Raw genomic sequence first — 18282 nt, forward strand, 5'->3', positions numbered from 1 at the left:
CTGTTCATGTCCTTTGCCTACTTTTTAATGGGATTGTTTGTTTTTGACTTGTTGATTTAAGTTCCATATATATTCTGGATTTTAGGCCTTTGTCAGATTCATAACTTGCTAATATTTCCTCCCATTTGGTAGGTTACCTCGTTACTCTGTTGACAGTTTCTCTTGCTGTGCAGAAGCTGTTTATTTTAATTAGATCCATTGTCAATTTTTGTTTTCATTGCAATTGCTTTTGAGGACTTAGCCATAAATTATTTGCCAAGGCCGATGTCAAGAAGAACATTTCCTAGATTTTCTTCTAGGATTTTTGTAGTTTGAGATCTTATATTTAAGTCTTTAATCTATCTTGAGTTAATTTTTGTATATAGTGAAAGGTAGGAGTCCAGTACCATTCTTTTGCATATGGTGAGCCAGTTATCCCAGCACCATTTATTAATAAAATATTCTTTCCTTCTTACTCATTTTTGTCAATTTTTCTGAAGATCAGATAATAATTGTAGGTGTTTGATAGTATACTTTGGGGTTGGGTAATGTGATATCTCTAGCTTTGTTCTTCTCTAGCTTTGTTCTTCTTGCTTAGAATTACTTTGGCTATTCAGGCTCTTTTTTGGTTCCATGTGAATGTTAGAATAGTTTTTCTAATTATGCAAAAAATGACATTTGTAGTTTAATAGATATAGCATTGAATCTATGAATTGCTTTGGGAAGTGTGGCCATTTCAATGATATTAATTCTTCCAGTCCGTGAGCATGAAATTTTTTTCATTTGTTTGTGTTATCTCTGATTTCCTTCAACAGTGTTTTGCACTTCTTGTAAAGGTCTTTCACCTGCTTGGTTAGATGTATTCCTAGGTATTTTATCCTTTCTGTTGTTGTTGTAAATGGGATTGCATTCTTGATGAACTATAAAACATTCTTGTTTTTATAGTTCTTCTAGGTGTGAAGCTGGATCATTAATTTGAGGTATTTCTAACTTGAGATTTCTAATCTGAGATTTCTCAGCTTGAACATTATCGATGTATAGAAATGCTACTAATTTCTGTACATTAATTTTGTTTCTTGAAACTTTACCGAAGCTGTTTATCAGTTCTAGGAGCCTGTTGGCAAAGTGTTTAGGGTTTTCTAGATATGGAATGATGTCATCTGTGAAGAGAGACAGTTTGACTTCTTCTTTTCCTATGTGGATGCGTTTTATTTTTTTCTCTTGCCTGATTGCTCTGGTAAGGACTTTCAGTACTATGTTAAATAGGAGTGATGAGAGGGGGCATCCTTGTCATGTTCAGTTCTCAAGGAGAATGCCTCCAGCTTTTTTCCATTCAGTATGATGTTGGCTGTGGGTTTGTAATAAGAGATAGCTTATATAAGAATAGGAGGCCGAGACGGGCGGATCTAAAAATAAGAGATAGCTCTTATTTTGAGGTACTTCCCTTTGATGCCTAATTTCTTGAGGGTTTTATCATGAAGGAATGTTGGATTTTATCAAAAGCTCTTTCTACATCTTTTGAAGCTATCATGTAGCTTTTGTTTTTAATTCTGTTTATATGGTGAATCACATTTATTGATTTGCCTATGTTGACCCAACCTTGCATCCCAGGGTTATGGGGAAAAGCCTACTTGAACATGGTCAGTCAACTTTTTGATGTGCTCCTGGGTTTGGTTTGTTAATCTTTTGTTGAGGATTTTTGCATCTGTGTTCATCAGGGATATCAGCCTGAAGTTTTCTTTTTTTATTGTCTCTGGCAGATACGGGTATCAGGATGATGCTGGTTTTGTAGAATCACTTAGGGAGGCATCCCTCCTCAAGGTTTTGGAATTTCAGTAGGATTGGTACCAGCTCTATGTACATTTAGTAGGATTTTACTATGGATTCATTTGGTTAAGGACTTTTTTTTATGGTTGCTGGGCTTTTTATTGCTGATACAATTTTAGAATTTATTATTGGTCTGTTTATGGTTTTATTTCCTTTCTGGTTCAATCTTGGGAGGTTGTGTGTTTCTAGGAATTTATTCATTTCCTCTAGATTTCCTAGTTTGTGTGCATAGAGATGTTCATGAAAATCTTTAAGTATATTCTTTATATCTGTGGGACTGGTTGTAATCTCATCTTTGTCATTTATGATTATACTTATTTGTATCTTCTCTCTTTTTTTCTTAATCTAGCTGGTGGCCTATAATCTTGTTTATCCTTTCCAAAAAGCAGCTTTTGCTTTTGTTGGTCTCTTGTATGAATTTTTGAATCTTAATTTTGTTTAACTCTGCTCTGCTTTTGATCATTTATTTTCTTCTGCTGTCTTTGGGGTAAGTTTGTTCCTGTTTTTATCGTTCTTCTAGTTGTGAAGTTGGATTGTTCATTTGAGATCTTTCTAACTTCTTGATGTAGGCATCTACAGCTATAAACCTTCCATGTCTTAGGGATGATCATCTTGCATAATATTTCATAGGGATTCTCTGAATTTCTTAAATTCACATGTTGACCTCTCTAGCAAGATTGGGGAAATTATCATGGACGATATCTTCAAATACGCTTTCCAAATAATTTTTTGTTTCCCCTTCTCTCTTAGGAATGCGAATGAGTCATAGATTTGGCCTCTTTTTTTTTAGAGACAGAGTCTCGCTCTGTCACCCAGGCTGGAGTGCAGTGGCGTGATCTCAGCTCACTGCAAGCTCCGCCTCCCGGGTTCATGCCATTCTCCTGCCTCAGCCTCCCGAGTAGCTGGGACTACAGGCGCCCGCCACCATGCCCGGCTAATTTTTTGTATTTTTAGTAGAGACGGGGTTTCACCGTGTTAGCCAGGATGGTCTCAATCTCCTGACCTCGTGATCCGCCCGTCTCGGCCTCCCAAAGTGCTGGGATTACAGGCGTGAGCCACCGCACCCGGCCAGATTTGGCCTCTTTACATAATTATATATTTCTCAGAGGTTTTGTTCATTTTTAAAAATTATTTAAAAAATTTTTTTTTCTGACAGTTGTTTACAGGGACTGGTCTTTGAGTTCTGAGATTCTTTCCTCAGCTTGGTCTATTCTGTTGTTAATGCTTGCAATTGTGTTATAATTTTTTGTTTTAATTCCAGAAGTTGAGTTTAGGAAGTTCAGTTTAGCCATTCAGTTAAAATGGCTCTGTTATCTTTCACCTTGGATCATTTTACTGGCTTCTTTGGATTGAGTTTCAACATTCTCCTAAATCTTGTTCAGTGTCCTTGTCATCCAGGTTTTGAATTCTATATCTGTCACTTAGGCCACTTCAGTCTGGTTAGGAACCATTGTTGGGGAGCTAGTAAAGTTGTTTGGTGGTCAGAAGATACCCTGACTTTTTGAATTGCTAGGATTCTTGTGCTGATTCTTTCTCATCTGAGAGGGCAGATGTTCCTTTATCTTTTTGAAGTTGCTGTCTTCTGGATATGGCTTTTTGCCTTTATAGTCTGTTTTCCTTGAGGGTTTGACTGCGGTATATGTTGAATATAGTTTATTGGCTTCATTTCTGGGTGCTTTCAGAGGTCCAGGGCTCTTTCAGAGATCTTTATCTGTGGCTGAATTCCTGCATTGGATTTCACAGCAGTGTATACTAAAATAATTTTTGTTTGGTGGTGTAATTTAGGCTACAATATAGTAGATGGTATTTAAGAGTAAGGGCCAGAAAATAGCCTCTTACTCAGCTGCAGGCCTCTTTCATATTTCAGCACATTTGCAATAGTGCTACGGGGTGAGGGAGATGGGGGATCCAGAGATAGCCCCCTTGTCAAGTCAATTTTTGGCACTTGAGGGAGCCCCCTCTAATCACTGATGTCATGCCTATGTTTCCTTAGCCCCAAGGGAATCCCTGACAGGCTATGCTCTTCCCTCTCAGGGGCAGCCTGAGCCAAAGTTCAGGTCACCATGAGACCTGCAGCTCCCTGTTGGTCCTCTGTACTTGGCAGAGTCGGAGTGGGTTGTGGGGTATGTCTGGGGGTGATCTGTTGATGCAGTGGGTCAAGGGCAGAAGATCCCCAGGCACCGCAGTGTTGCTGTAGGGGTGCAGCTGATATGGTGCCATGGTCCAGTATTTTCTGCATAGCAGCTGGCTTTGGGGACCTCTCAGCTTGCTCTCCCCCGACTGAGTCTCCTTCCAATGTCTGCCCCAGTAACTACCCTAACAATCTAGTTTTGTCCCAAGCCTTTTGCACCCAGATTGTTGGTCTGTTAGATGTTCTGGGCTGTGGAGCTCCCTTGGGCAGAGGCTGTGGCTGGTAAACAGGTTACATGCTTCCCAGACCAGTCTTGCAGAGGGAGGCATGCGCAACTCCCACACCAGCACACAAGCCCATACCTCACTCTCGTCAGTGTTCTGAGAGTGGGGCTTCTCCTCTGCTCAAGCCTCAGCCACAGATCTTGCAGCGGGATAATTAAGGAATCAGAGAGACTGAGGGGTTGAGGAGGAATTATTTAATTATTTAGGTGCACTGACCCAGTCAGATTAGCATCCAAAGGACTGAGCCCCAAACAAAGAGTCAAGCTACCTTTTAAGCATTTTGTGGGGCAGAGAGAGATCTGCAGGGAGAAGCATATTACAGAAGAGAGAAACAAAGACAGTTATTCAATTAAGACATGCATTACATTATTTCTTACTTTTCAAGGAACAACATGTTTTACGACTTGAGATTATCTGTCTAGTGACCTTGCATCTGCATAGCTAGAGAAACAGGGTCTTCACAATGCCTGGGAAAAGGAGAGATAAGGCTCACTAGCCACAGAAAAACAGACAGTTAATTTTAAAGGACTCCAGCCCTTTCTCTTCTTCAGGGAAAATTGGGTTTTCTTACATACAATTGAGTTTTTGCTTACACATTCTTTAATTTCTTTTAATTCCTGCTCCAATCTCAGCTAGTAATCCTGATTTGTGTGCTTAAACTCTGGTGGGTTGGGACTGGGCCTGCAGCTTTGTTTTCTGGCCTTAGGGTCAAGCACTGGCTCTGCTAGGGGTCAGAGTACTTCCAGGCCACCAGCAAAGAACTCAGGTAGGGCAGTGGAGGCTGTGCTGTGTGCATTCTCTTTTGGGAGCAGCCAAGCAGTGGCCTTGGAAGGAGCTGGCAGACAGGGGTGGCATGCAGATCAGATGCACCCTGGTTCTGTAGGAAAGACAACGCTGCTGTCTCCCAGCTCAGCTGTCAGCAGGGGCTAGAGCCATTCAGAGCAAGATCGAGAATCTTTGTAGATGGGTTCCCATGGTCGTGTTTTGCTGCAAATGCCCTGTCTGGTCTCTGCACAGGCTTGAACTCTGCCTCTGCCTACTCTCCAGGCAGTTTCTCTTGCCAATTCAAATGTCTATGGTGTTTGTGGCCCCTGTTGTAGCCAGGATCCTGGATGTCTGCAGTGGGAGCGTCCCTTCACTCACCCCTTGCTTAGGACCTGTTCAGTTCCAGGAGCGTCCTGGCACTCAGCAACTCTGGGTGGGATTTCCAGCTTTCTCCCTCTTACACCTCAGTGTTTACATTGCTTCTCTAAAGACTGTCAGTGTTTTCTTTCAAAAGCTCTGTTTGAAGTGTGATGGTTTACTCAATATTTTGGTTTTTCTCAGTGGGAGAGGTGCTTCCCAGCTGCATCTAGCTGGCCATATTGTCCCCTTTCCTCTCATTTTATTACTTATAGCTTTGGGTGGTAACTTTTTGTAATATAGAAAGGCTTCTTCATTTGTTGACACAGATTAATATACCCTTTGAAAGAGATTACTCCGCATAAGGGTTTTATATCTTACGTTGAGTACTCATGGCACCATCTCTTTTCAATTGGCTATGGTAATATATGCAGTAAGACATAAGACAAATTATCACTGATTTTTATTTTAATTCATTTTATTTTTGGTATTGCGATTCACCATTTCCTTCCGCACTATAAACTATTAGGAGAGAAATTTTCTTGGAGATGTTTTCCTCACATTTGCTGTTTGAAATTCTTTTACTGCAGGACCCAGCCATTTCTGGCAATGAGACACAGTATCTCCCATTCATAAGAGGACAGGAAAATAACGTGTTCATCAAATGGCCTGACACCAGTGACATTGTCTGGGGAAAGGTAAGGCTTGGGGATGGAGCTTATGGTTAATTAACATCACAATGTCTTGAAATAAAACAGCTCTCGATACATGTTGGAAAATATATTGGACAATCAATAAATTATGAATGAGTAGAAATCTGTCCGATGCTGATTAGCTCAATAAGCATTAATAAGACCAAGGTTACAAATCTTATCCTCTATTATTATTGAGCACTGTCTATTGCCTGGAAATACACTGATGTCCCCACTCCTTATTTATTCCACATGGTCATTTAACAACCATTAATAATCCCTTTTAGAATGACACTGAAATCTGTGTCTCTCAGCCACCTACATGCAAAGCCGTGTATTCATCTTTGCCCTATTGTGCTTAATCTGCCTTCATATCTAAATGAATCATTAAATCCTATGGATTCTTCTCTTTCTCTTGTTTCCTTTAATTCATCTTTATGGCTTCAGTCTTCATCTTCATGTGTCTGATTTATAACAATAGCATTTTAGGTGGATTTCAGGTGATAGTAGCTTTTAGCCTAGATTCAAATTCTGCTCCTTAATTATACTATGCTATGGGTGTATTCCATGCTCCCTTTTTTTTTTTTTTTTTTTTGAGATTGGGTCTCGCTCTGTTACCCAGGCTGGAGTGCAGTGGCGTGATCTTGGCTCATTGCAACCTCCTCTTCCCATGTTCAAGCGATTCTCCTGCCTCAGCTTCCTTAGTAGCTGGGATTACATGTGTGCGCCAACACTCCCGATTAAGTTTTGTGTTTTTGTTTCGCCATGTTGACCAGGCTGGTCTCGAACTCATGACTTCAGGTGATCCACCTGCCTCAGCCTCACAAATTGCTGGGATTACAGGTGTGAGCCACTGCGCCTGGGCCCATGCTCACTTTGAATATTACCTTCTCAGCTTACCCAGATAATATCTTCACTTCAGGATCAACTCAAATCTTACCCCATTTGAAGTAGTTAGTAACTATTTTAGTTTTTCCAATTTTCCCTTGTCTGTAATATTGCCTTCAGTATAGCATACAGTGTAGCATTTATGTACTATCTGTGAACTCTTAGGAAAAAAGTACTATTTCTTACTTAAATCTCAGTAAATACAGATCCTGGAAGAGTGCTTGTCATACAGGAAGTACTCAGTAAGTGTCTGTTGATTGAATCAATTAATCAGTGTGTGTATAGTTAATGTCCTGGTAGTTACAGGTAAAATTGGTTGATGCTATGGATTTTTTTAATGCTACCTATACTTGGAGTCCCCTATAAGTCATGATAGTGCTTAAAAGTATTGAGATGAGGTTTCTGGGTTGTGAATGGAAATCAGTCTTATTTCTTTAGAGTCACACTTCACGCTTGCTGTGATTGTTATAAGTCTATGACAAGGAGATCAGAGATCCGAGAAATCACTTGAAAGTTGGTTGTTCAGAGGATATGTTTAAAAGAAATTCAGTTAATTATTAAATTCAAAAATAGAATTTTGAAAACATATGGAATGAGTCAAGAGACCCAGCCTACTTTTCACCTAATGTAATTTTGTAGATTCTGCCTTTACAGTTTCATTTATGGCAAAGATTCCCAAGCGTTTTATGGAGATGCAAGTCATCAGAGTCTAACACATGAAATATCTCATAGTCTGTATGCAATAATCTTTAAAGGTTTTAATTGCCCTTCTTTTTCTCTAGGTTTGGCCAGATCTGCCTAATATAACTGTAGATGGATCCCTTGACCATGCAACTCAGGTTAAGGTACAGTTGTATATGGATTTTTATCAACATTGTCCTAAATATCTGGATGTTTATGTTTTTTATCCTGATGAATAAGTAGATAACCCTTGAGTTAAGTAGCCCTAACTTGAGGATGCTTATCCACTGTTAGTTTCTTGGCAGAAAGAGATCCTCGAGTGGAAGGCTCAACAAACAGTGAACATGGAAATGTGTAGAAGGAAATCATCAATGAAATCCTTTCATAAGTGTGCTTTTAATGGGCTGTGATTTGTTTGAACTTTATGTTGCTTGAAAAATAATGAACCAAAGTCTTGCATTTTCTCACTAGAGGGGAATCCATTATGAATAGACTGAATTTTAATAAATTATCTGCATACAAAAGAAAATACAAGTCAGTTGAATGAAGGAAAGTTGTTAATTTCAGCCTGGTCATCTAGCATCCCCTCTACTCTGGAGTTTACTTGTCCCTGGATGACAGTCCTCCTTCGTCTCATTTGACTGGTTTAGAAAAAGCTTTTGTTCCTCTTCCCATGTCCAAGTGATCTCATTGGGAGGGTGTAAGTGTCCAGGAAATTATCAGTTTCTTCTAGGTTTTCTAGTTTATTTGCGTAGAGGTGTTTATAGTATTCTCTGATGGTAGTTTGTATTTCTATGGGGTCGGTGGTGATATCCCCTTTATCATTTTTTATTGTATCTATTTGATTCTTCTCTCTTTTCTTCTTTATTAGTCTTGCTAGCGGTCTATCAATTTTGTTGATCTTTTCAAAAAACCAGCTCCTGGATTCATTGATTTTTTGAAAGGTTTTTTGTGTCTCTATCTCCTTCAGTTCTGCTCTAATCTTAGTTATTTATTGCCTTCTGCTAGCTTTTGAATGTGTTTGCTCTGGGGGGAGGGGGGAGGAATGGCATTGGGAGTTATAACTGATGTAAATGACGAGTTGATGGGTGCTGACGAGTTGACGGGTGCAGCACACCAACATGGCACATGTATACATATGTAACAAACCTGCACGTTGTGCACACATACCCTAGAACTGAAAGTATAATAATAATAAAAAAATTTAAAAAAATGATTTTCTGAGTAAAGCCAGTGTCTTTCTGAAGACGAACTATAATGAAGCATAGAAATATCCAGAAAAAGTAGCCTATAGAATATGTATCTTTTCTGCAATTTCAAGTGGTATATATGTTGAGAATTAAACTGGCCTGCAAAAAAAAAAAGAAAAAGAAAAAGAAAAAGCTTTTGCTACATTCACTAATTTTTAAGTAAAAAAAAAAAAGAAAAGAAAAAAGAAAAAGTATTTGCATCTCTAAAGTTCACTTGTTTAGACATTGCTAATTTTCCAGTCTTGTGATTACATGTCCAGTTATAAAACAAATCCTGTATTTGAAAGGGATTTTAATCTAACCTTCTTCTAAGAAAATAAAGAATGAAATCAGCCTTCCCCAATCTCTGCTTCTGTTGTAAACTCTGCAACAGCAGCAGATCTGAGATTACAGCAGAGACTGGTCTGGGCAGGCACAAATTCTTGTTCATCTCCCATTTGTGGTCCCCTGGATAGGCTGAGACCCCAACCGTGACAGTGTGTGTTATTCTTACAGCTTTACAAGGCCTACGTTGCCTTTCCTGACTTCTTTCGTAATAGCACAGCTGCATGGTGGAAGAAAGAGATAGAAGAGCTCTATGCAAACCCTCGAGAGCCAGAGAAGAGCCTGAAGTTTGATGGATTGTGGATTGTAAGTGCCCCGTTGGTTGTCTTTTTTTTTTTTTGGAAATATTAACAAGTCAAAACATGGGGAGGAGAGACTAGCAAAGCAGAGACGTAGGACTGAAGAGATGAAAGGGAGAAATGCTGTTACAGAATCTGGGGACCAAGAGAAGCAGAGACCATTGCTGATCTGCCCAGGGACATACTGTCTGGTGGAAGTGGGAGCCCACAGAGGAGATTGCTACTGCTGGAGATGCCAGAGCAAAAGAGAGAGGGAGAAATCACCTCCCATCTCCAGTCTCTTGCCAATATCCCCCATTGGCCAAACCTAGCTGAAAGCTTTTGGTAAGGGAGTCTTACAGGGCAGAACTGGGAGTGGGTGAGGCATGGAACTGAGAGCAAGCAGGCATTCACCATAGTACCGGGGCAGACAACTCTGAGGGAATGGCTTAGAGGGCCTGTTCAGACGTTTGTTGTAAATGCCGGTTGGCCTTAAAAGCAGCACTTCCTGAGACGTCCCTGGGATATATGTCCAAGGGCAACTCTATCTATGTTTTCTTCTGTCCTGATTTCCTTCCCCACTGTCCAGGGGCCTGAAATCTTAAGTAAGCTCTAGGCCAGCTCTGAAGGGCTGTTCAACGCTGGGTCAGGCTGGAAGAAGTTTGTGATTCAGTGGACAAAAGTCCACTGAAACTCCTGGGGCCTTCCTGGCCATCTGCACCTTTGGGATAGTTAGGCACAGAGTAGACACATGAAAGGACACAAATTAACTCAAACAGGCCAATCAGACAGTGAAGAGGTGTGGGCAGCTTTGAGAATAAGATATACTGAGAACTCTGGGGTCATACTTGTTTTTCCAGTGGAGGGAAAGCTATAGCTGGGTAATTCAAAGTAATGAATAGTTCCTCAAGTACTTTCATTTGCCTTTAATATGTCCTATTTAAAATAGTCTGGCATTCAAAAATTTAACTGTTCCATTGTCTAAGTGTGAAGCGAGCATTCCCTTAGGAGCCCCTACTCCTTGTATTTAAGTAATAAATTCCCCAAAGTACGTTTTTATTTCCAAACTTGTTTCTGAGTTATGTACAGCTTTTTAGAAATATATTTATGGCAGAAAGTGAGATAACTCTCCTCGTGTTTGGCCTATGCCAATATCAGAATTAGTCCAAGTGACTGGACTAAGGTAAAATAGACAAAGATAATAGTAACCTCTGGCCACAGATTAAAAAGTGAATAATCCATGCACAGAAAAACAAAGATGGGCTACCTCTGTTGGGGATTTGTATCAAGAGATTTCCTTAGGTCCTGGGTCCAGCATTACCTGACTATTTTTGCCACTATAAAACAATCCTTGTAAGTTTTAAAATGCCAGGTAAGCAAGAAGGAGTTTAGCACTCCACTTCGGCCGATATACATTTTTAGAGTCCATTTGGGTCAATGCCAGGGATTAAACACAGTGAACTAAACCACCGGCTGAGGTGAGGGCTTCAAAAGTCATCTCCCTGAGGTAGTGTCCTCTACAACCAAAGCCATCCTACCCCTGACATGATGGGATCTTTTTTTGTTAACTCATTTCAGGATATGAATGAGCCATCAAACTTTGTGAATGGATCTGTCAGGGGCTGCAGCGATGAAATGCTAAATAACCCACCCTATATGCCATGTATGTAAAATAATTACTTCATCAACTTACTTCCCTACTCAAAGACTCTATAAGTTTTCCTTTTACTGTCAAAGTGAAGCCTAATGTTGAAGACAGAAAGCATTCTCCAACATACCATGAAATCCCAAGTAAGATAACCTTGAATAAGTGCAGATAAACGAATTACTAATCAAGCAAGAAATAATGACATGATGTGGTGTGAAAGAAGCCATACAATGTGTGGTACATTTGATTCCATTGATAACTATGAACGGATTGATACAATTTTAAATAAACCCTAACACACACACATACACACACACAGAGAGATGTTCTTTTTTTTTGGAGATGGCGTCTCACTCTGTCACCCAGGCTGGAACGCAGTAGTGCGATCTTGGCTCACTGCAACCTCCGCTTCCCGGGTTCAAGCAATTCTCCTGTCGCAGCCTCCTGAGTAGCTGGGACTATAGGCGCACACTGCCACGCCCAGCTAATTTTTTGTGTTTTAGTAGAGATGAGGTTTCACCGTGTTGCCAGGCTGGTCTCGAACTCCTGAGCTCAGGCAATCCGCCCACCTCAGCCTCCCAAAGCGCTAGGATTACAGACATGTTCTTTGGATTAGAGAATTAAAACCTAGTTTCTGAAGTCTCTCTGCCCATGTAAACAGACATTTGATGAAGCATATTTCTTGGTCATCCTGTGGTACAAACAAACATAAAATGTTGGTATCAAAAGGATCTCAGAAAGTTGAATCTTCTCATGTTACAGAGAAACAAGGAAGAAAATGACTCATTTCCTAAAAGTACAGTACCACAGCTGAGGTGGGAGGATTGTTTAAGACCAGGAGTTTGAGTCTTGAGACCAGCCTGGGCAACATAGTGAGACCCACCCCCCCCAACACACAAAAACACCCAAAAACAGAAAAATAGCAACAACAAAAGACACTATACCAGTAATCTTGACAGAATCTAGAATCCAAGTTTCTTGATGTCTACATCACTGTTATGCTGCCCATTGCTCACTCACTCACTCATTCATTCATTCATTCATTGTCTCCTTCATTAATTTAATGCAGAGTGTATTGGACTTGCAATGGTCTGACTTATGATTTTCAACCTTACAACGATGAGAAAGTGACATACATTCAGTAGAAATGAGCTTTGAGAACCCAAATAGCCATTCTATTTTTCACTTTCACTATAGTGTTCAGTAAATTACAAGAGATATTCAACATTTTGTTTTAAAACAGGCCTTGTGTTAGATAATTTTGCCCATCTTAGGCTAATGTAAGTGTCTGAGCACATTTAAAGTAGGTTAGGTCCACTCAATGCATTTTCAAGTTGCAATATTTTCCACTTGTGATGGGTTCATGGGGATGTAATCACATTGTAAGTTGAGGATCATCTGTACTTATGTATCAAGCAAATGCTGTCAAATCAGAAAGATCTAGAGACACAAATACAAAAAAAAAAGAGTGAAATAAGATTTATTCCCTGGAGAACATTACCATCTAGTGGAAGAAACAGTCCTAACAATGAAGGAGTTTATTATGTTGGCAAAAGGGCTATGACAACACTCTATACATTAAATCAGAGTTGGTGCAAAAAGAAGGAGAGCTGCTTTTCCCAGCTCCATATTTTATCCTTACCCTTCATTAGTTATAAAGACACAGAACGTGGTTTTCTATAGACTAAAAACTCATAAAACTGGGCCTGTTACTTGTAACAAAGTTGTTGACTGAAATAAAGAAATGCCAAAATGATGGGCATTTCTAGTGAATGTGCAAATTATGTTGTTTAGGAAATAACTCGACATTTCCCCTCAGATTTGGAATCTAGGAACAAGGGCCTGAACAGCAAGACCCTGTGCATGGAGAGTCAGCAGATCCTGCCAGACGGCTCCCCCGTGAAGCACTACAACGTGCACAGCCTGTACGGGTGGTCCCAGACCAGACCCACATACGAGTGAGTCTTTTTGTCACGGCAGCCAAGATAATTTTCCACATTGTTCCTTTTGCCATTTCATATTTGCATTGTGCATGCATCTACATGATCCCAGTTAAATAATGTCAAAATTTCAGGCATGGTTGCCCAACCAAGCACCTCTGAGCGCACTTATCAAGTAGGTTACTAAATTTACCTATTTAAAGTGAGCAATTAGGTAGTGTTTAGTATATTCATAGAGTTGTGCAACTATCACAAAAATTAAATTTCAGAACATTTTCAGAACACCAAAAGGAAAACCTTTGCCCATTAGCAATCACTTCCAGCTTGTTCCTACTTCCTGAGCCCTAGCCATTGCTCATCTATTTTCTGTCTACGTAGATTGCCTATTCTGGACATTTCATAAAATTGAATCACACAATATGTGTTCTTTTGTATCTGGCTGCTTTCATTTGGCATAATGTTTTCAAGGATCATCTATGTTGTAGCATGTATCAGTACTTGATTTCTTTTTACTGATTAATAATGTTTCATTGTATAGATACACCATATTTTGCTTGCCTATCTACCAATGAGTGAACATCTAAGTTACTTCCATTTTTTTGGCTATTATGAGTAGTGATTATGTGAATATTTATGTGCAAGATTTGGAGTAGACATGTTTTCTTTGTTTTGAGTATGTATCTAAGAGTGGAACTTCTGTGTCATATAGGAACTGTATTTTTAATATTTTGAAGAAATATCAAGCTGTTCTCTAAAGAGACTGTAGCATTTACGTCCTTTTTTTTTTGATGGAGTCTTGCTCTGTCGCCCAGGTGGGAGTGCAGTGGTGTGATTTCAGCTCACTGCAACCTCTACCTCCTGGGTTCAAGTGATTCTCCAGCCTCAGACTCCCAAATAGCTGGGATTACAAGCATGCACTACCATGCCTGGCTAATTTTTGTATTTTTTAGTAGAGACAGGGTTTCGCCATGTTGGCCAGGCTGGTCTCGAGCTCTTGACCCCAGGTGATCCACCCGCCTGGCCTCCCAGAGTGCTGGGATTACAGGCATGAGCCATTGCGCCTAGCCTACCATTTTACATTCTTACCTGCATGTATGATAAAATGTATAAGGGTTGCAATTCCTCCACATCCTTGCCAACACTTGGTGGTATTCACCTTTTAAAATTACAGACATTCTAATGGGGGTAAAGTGATGTCTAATTGTTGTTTTCACTTTATTTCGCTAATACTAATGTTATTGAGCATCTTTTCATATGCTATTGGCTGTTTGTATATATTCAAATATCTATTCAAATCCTTTGCTCATTTTTGATAGAATCGTTTTTATTATTATTATTGAATTGTAGTCAGGCATGGTGGCTCACACCTGTAATCTCAGTACTTTGAGAGGCCGAAGTGGGAGTATTGCTTGAGTCCAGGAGTTCGAGGGCAGCTTGGGCAACATAATGAGACCCTGTCTCTACAAAAAACAAACAAATAAGCCAGGCAGAATGGTGCATGCCTGTAGTCCCAGCTACTCGAGAGGCTAAGGTAGGAGGATCTCTTGAGCCTAGGAGTTTGAGGCTGCAGTGAACTATGATGGCACTGCACTTCAGCCTGGGCAACAAAGTAAGACTATCTCTAAAGAAAAAAAAATTATTGGATCATAAAAATTCTTTAAATATTCTAAATTCAAGCTTCTCATGAGATAGTTTGAGGATATTGTCTCTCATTCTGTAGACTTTTTACTTCCATAATCATGCCTTTTGGAGCACATTTTTAGAAGTTTTTATAAAGTCCTATTTATTCATTTACCTACTTATTTATTTGTCATTTGTGCTTTTGGTGTCATATTCAAGGAACTATTGCCTAATTCAAGGTCATGAAGATTTACTCCTGTGTCTTGTTCTAAGACCTTTATAGTTGTAGGTATTACACTGAGATCTGTCATCCATTTTAAGTTTACTTTTGTGTATAGTGTGAGTAGTGGTTCAATTTTATTCTTGCCTTCATTTTATTGTCTTGGTATCTTGTCAAAAATCAATTGACAATAAATGAGAAGGCTTATTTCTGCATTCTCAATTCTATTTCATTGATCTCTCTCTATGTATCTATCCTTACGCCAGTACCACACTGTCTTAACTGAGGAAGTGTGACTCTTCCAATTTTTTTTTTCAAGATTGTTTTAGCTACTATGGGTCCCTTGCATTTGATATGAATTTTGTAATCACTTTGTCAGTTTTGACAAAATAGCAAGCTTCTCTGAAGAGAAAGATGGTGATGGGATGCGGATGCGTGAAAAGCAAATTTCCCTGAAGAGACAGGAGGGGATGGTGCATGGGAAAGATGAGCTTTTAGTAGAAACTCTATCAAGTTTTCACATCTTCTTATTGCTGCTTTCTTTGCCCCGCAAGCCCCTTCTTTGCCAAAACAAAATTTCTACTCTTCTTTTAAACAACATTCAAACGTCACTTCTTCTATGAAGACTTTCTGTCTTCTATGAAGACAGGGATTTTGATAGGTTTTACACTGAGTCTATAGATCAATTTGGGGAGTATTACCATCTTAACAATATTAAGTCTCTTTTGATTCATTAGCATGAGGTGTTTTTCCACTTATTTAGATCTTTAATTTTTTCAACAATTATTTTTAGTTTTCAATGTATATGATTTTGGCCATTATTTCTATAAATATTTATCTGTCCCTTTGTCTTTTCTTTTATCCTTCTGAGATTTTGCGATTTTCCAATGTCATTGGGAAATTTCAGACTTGTTCTTTAGTTCTTCCCCAACAGAGTGTGATCTTTTCTGTTCAACTGCCCATTTCTGCTCAAGTATCTAAGCTCTCTGCTCTCTCTGCAGAGAGCTTACAAGAACCTCATACTATTTGATTTTGGGCTATCAACAGGTGATAGATCATGTTGCCCCTGGGTGTTCCACACTCAGGGGCAACATGGTCTTCCGAACAGAAATTCTTCTTCCCTTTCCCACTTTCTTTACATCTTCATCTTTCAGTTGCTCTTTCACAGTCTTGCTTTCTACACCTAGCTTGAGGCTTTTCCAACCAAGAAAAATCTAGATCTTCAGGAAAACATCCATGTCTATATATGAAATACACACAAAACAAGTAGATGTTTTTCACCCTCAGAAATAACCTTACCTCAGAAGAGTACAAGGACAAGTAAGTCATAGTCCCTGCTTTCAAGGACCTCACTGTCTGATTATAGGAGTCAAACATGAGAGGGAAAATCAATTAACTCTACTGGGATGATCCAGAAAGTCTTCATAGAAGAAGTGACATTTGAATGTTGCTTAAAAGAAGAGTAGAAATTTTCATTTGACAAAGAAGGGGCTTGCAGGGCAAAGAAAGCAGCAATAAGAAGATGTGAAAACTTGATAGAGTTTCTACCAAAAGCTCATCTTTCCCATGCACCATCCCCTCCTGTCTCTTCAGGGAAATTTGCTTTTCACACATCTGCATCCCATCGCCATCTTTCTCTTCAGAGAAGCTTGCTCCACAAATGATACTTTTCCACAGGTACTCATTTCTTCATGAATTGTTTTTATCTTCTTCCTCGCTGCTGGCATATTGCTTTAGGATTTAGGCTGTGAAAGTTTCTGACTAAACTTTCTCATCTTTCAAATTGGAAAAATCATAGCATCTATTGTTATTATAAAAATTAAATGATATAATGAATCCACAAGCACTTGGAATATTGTAAGCACTCAATAAATATTAGCAATAATTTTTAATTCCTTTTCATCAACATTTGAAAATGTGCCAGACGCCGGGCGCGGTGGCTCAAGCCTGTAATCCCAGCACTTTGGGAGGCCGAGACGGGTGGATCACGAGGTCAGGAGATCGAGACCATCCTGGCTAACATGGTGAAACCCCGTCTCTACTAAAAAATACAAAAAGCTAGCCGGGCGAGGTGGCTGGCGCCTGTAGTCCTAGCTACTCGGGAGGCTGAGGCAGGAGAATGGCATAAACCTGGGAGGCGGAGCTTGCAGTGAGCTGAGATCCGGCCACTGCACTCCAGCCTGGGTGACAGAGCGGGACTCCGTCTCAAAAAAAAAAAAAAAAGAAAATGTGCCAGTCGTTGTGGCTTTTGCCTATATCCTCCTCCAACCATCATCTAATCTCTCAACTCCCTCTCATATTCAAGCTGTTTGAAGGAACTCTTTCCTATATATATATTATATAAAATATATATATAATATAAATTATAAATTTAAATTATAAAATAAATAAATAAATAAATAAATAAATATATTTTAAAATTTCCATACACCTTGATGTTTCTCCCTTTACCAGTCACACATGCTGGTCATTCTGACCTTGATCAGGCTAATCCCTTAGCACATACAATCTCAAGACCAACTTACATCTATTTCCTTCATGAAACCTACTCAGATTACTCCATCCCTTCTAATTCCCTCCTTCTGTTAACTACTAACCTGACAGTATGTTCTACATTTTAAGTTATTTCCTCTACACACTTTGTTGAGGGGAGAGGACCATGTCTTCTTTGCTCTTTTCTGTTCAAGCACTGAAACATTTTTATTTCTTTTTATGAAAATGCCTTTCTTTGTCAGCCCTGAGTGCCCACATTGATGGGAAAGCTTAGCATGTGTGGCGTCAGTGGTCAGTTTTGTTCACTGACTCTTCTCTGCTGACCTTCATGCTACATCCTCTGCTGACCTTGAGGTTCACAATATGCCCTGCTGCATATGCTCCGTGTGCACTTGGTAGATGCATAAATATCTGGAATCTAGGTTGGAAAGCACAGTCAAGACCCTGAGAAACTAGCAAAAAAAGCACAGCACCTCTCTGGTAAATGCATAAATTTACCACAGTTCCACAAACTCCTTTGCAGGTTCCCCTTCCCAGTCTTTCCAAGCCTGTGCTCCTCCTACACCTGGGTTCAGTCATCTTTTTTTCATACCATGTGGCTTTTCCCTTGGGTAAGCACAAACACATACTACTGGCTTTAAATACATTCTGGATTCAGATGGCCCCAAATCTATGATCCCAACCCAGACCTCTCTTGAGTTTCAAACCTAGAATTGCCCATAGATGTCTCATTTATGATGTCCCACACACACTTCAAACCTAATACTTAAAATGTTGAACTATTTGTCTCTCCTTTAAACTTGTCCTCCTGCAGTCTTTTTTCTTTCTTTCTTCTTTCTTTCTTTCTTTCTTTCTTTCTTTCTTTCTTTCTTTCTTTCTTTCTTTCTTTCTTTCTTTCTTTCTTT

The 18282-nt window shown here is 39.5% G+C and overlaps 1 protein-coding gene across 1 annotated transcript in view; it reads left to right on the plus strand.

The window, feature by feature from the left end:
* Positions 1-18282, plus strand: part of MGAM2 (maltase-glucoamylase 2 (putative)) — a 117549-nt gene that overhangs the window by 69940 nt on the left and 29327 nt on the right. Inside the window, exons 32-36 of the mRNA XM_011941323.1 lie at positions 5934-6041; positions 7706-7768; positions 9350-9484; positions 11035-11119; positions 12924-13062. Of these exons, the coding sequence (XP_011796713.1) occupies positions 5934-6041; positions 7706-7768; positions 9350-9484; positions 11035-11119; positions 12924-13062 (530 nt within the window). The remainder of the gene's footprint in view (positions 1-5933; positions 6042-7705; positions 7769-9349; positions 9485-11034; positions 11120-12923; positions 13063-18282) is intronic.

The sequence above is a fragment of the Colobus angolensis genome, unplaced genomic scaffold (genome assembly GCF_000951035.1).
Source record: "Colobus angolensis palliatus isolate OR3802 unplaced genomic scaffold, Cang.pa_1.0 Scaffold2, whole genome shotgun sequence".
Lineage (NCBI taxonomy): Eukaryota > Metazoa > Chordata > Mammalia > Primates > Cercopithecidae > Colobus > Colobus angolensis.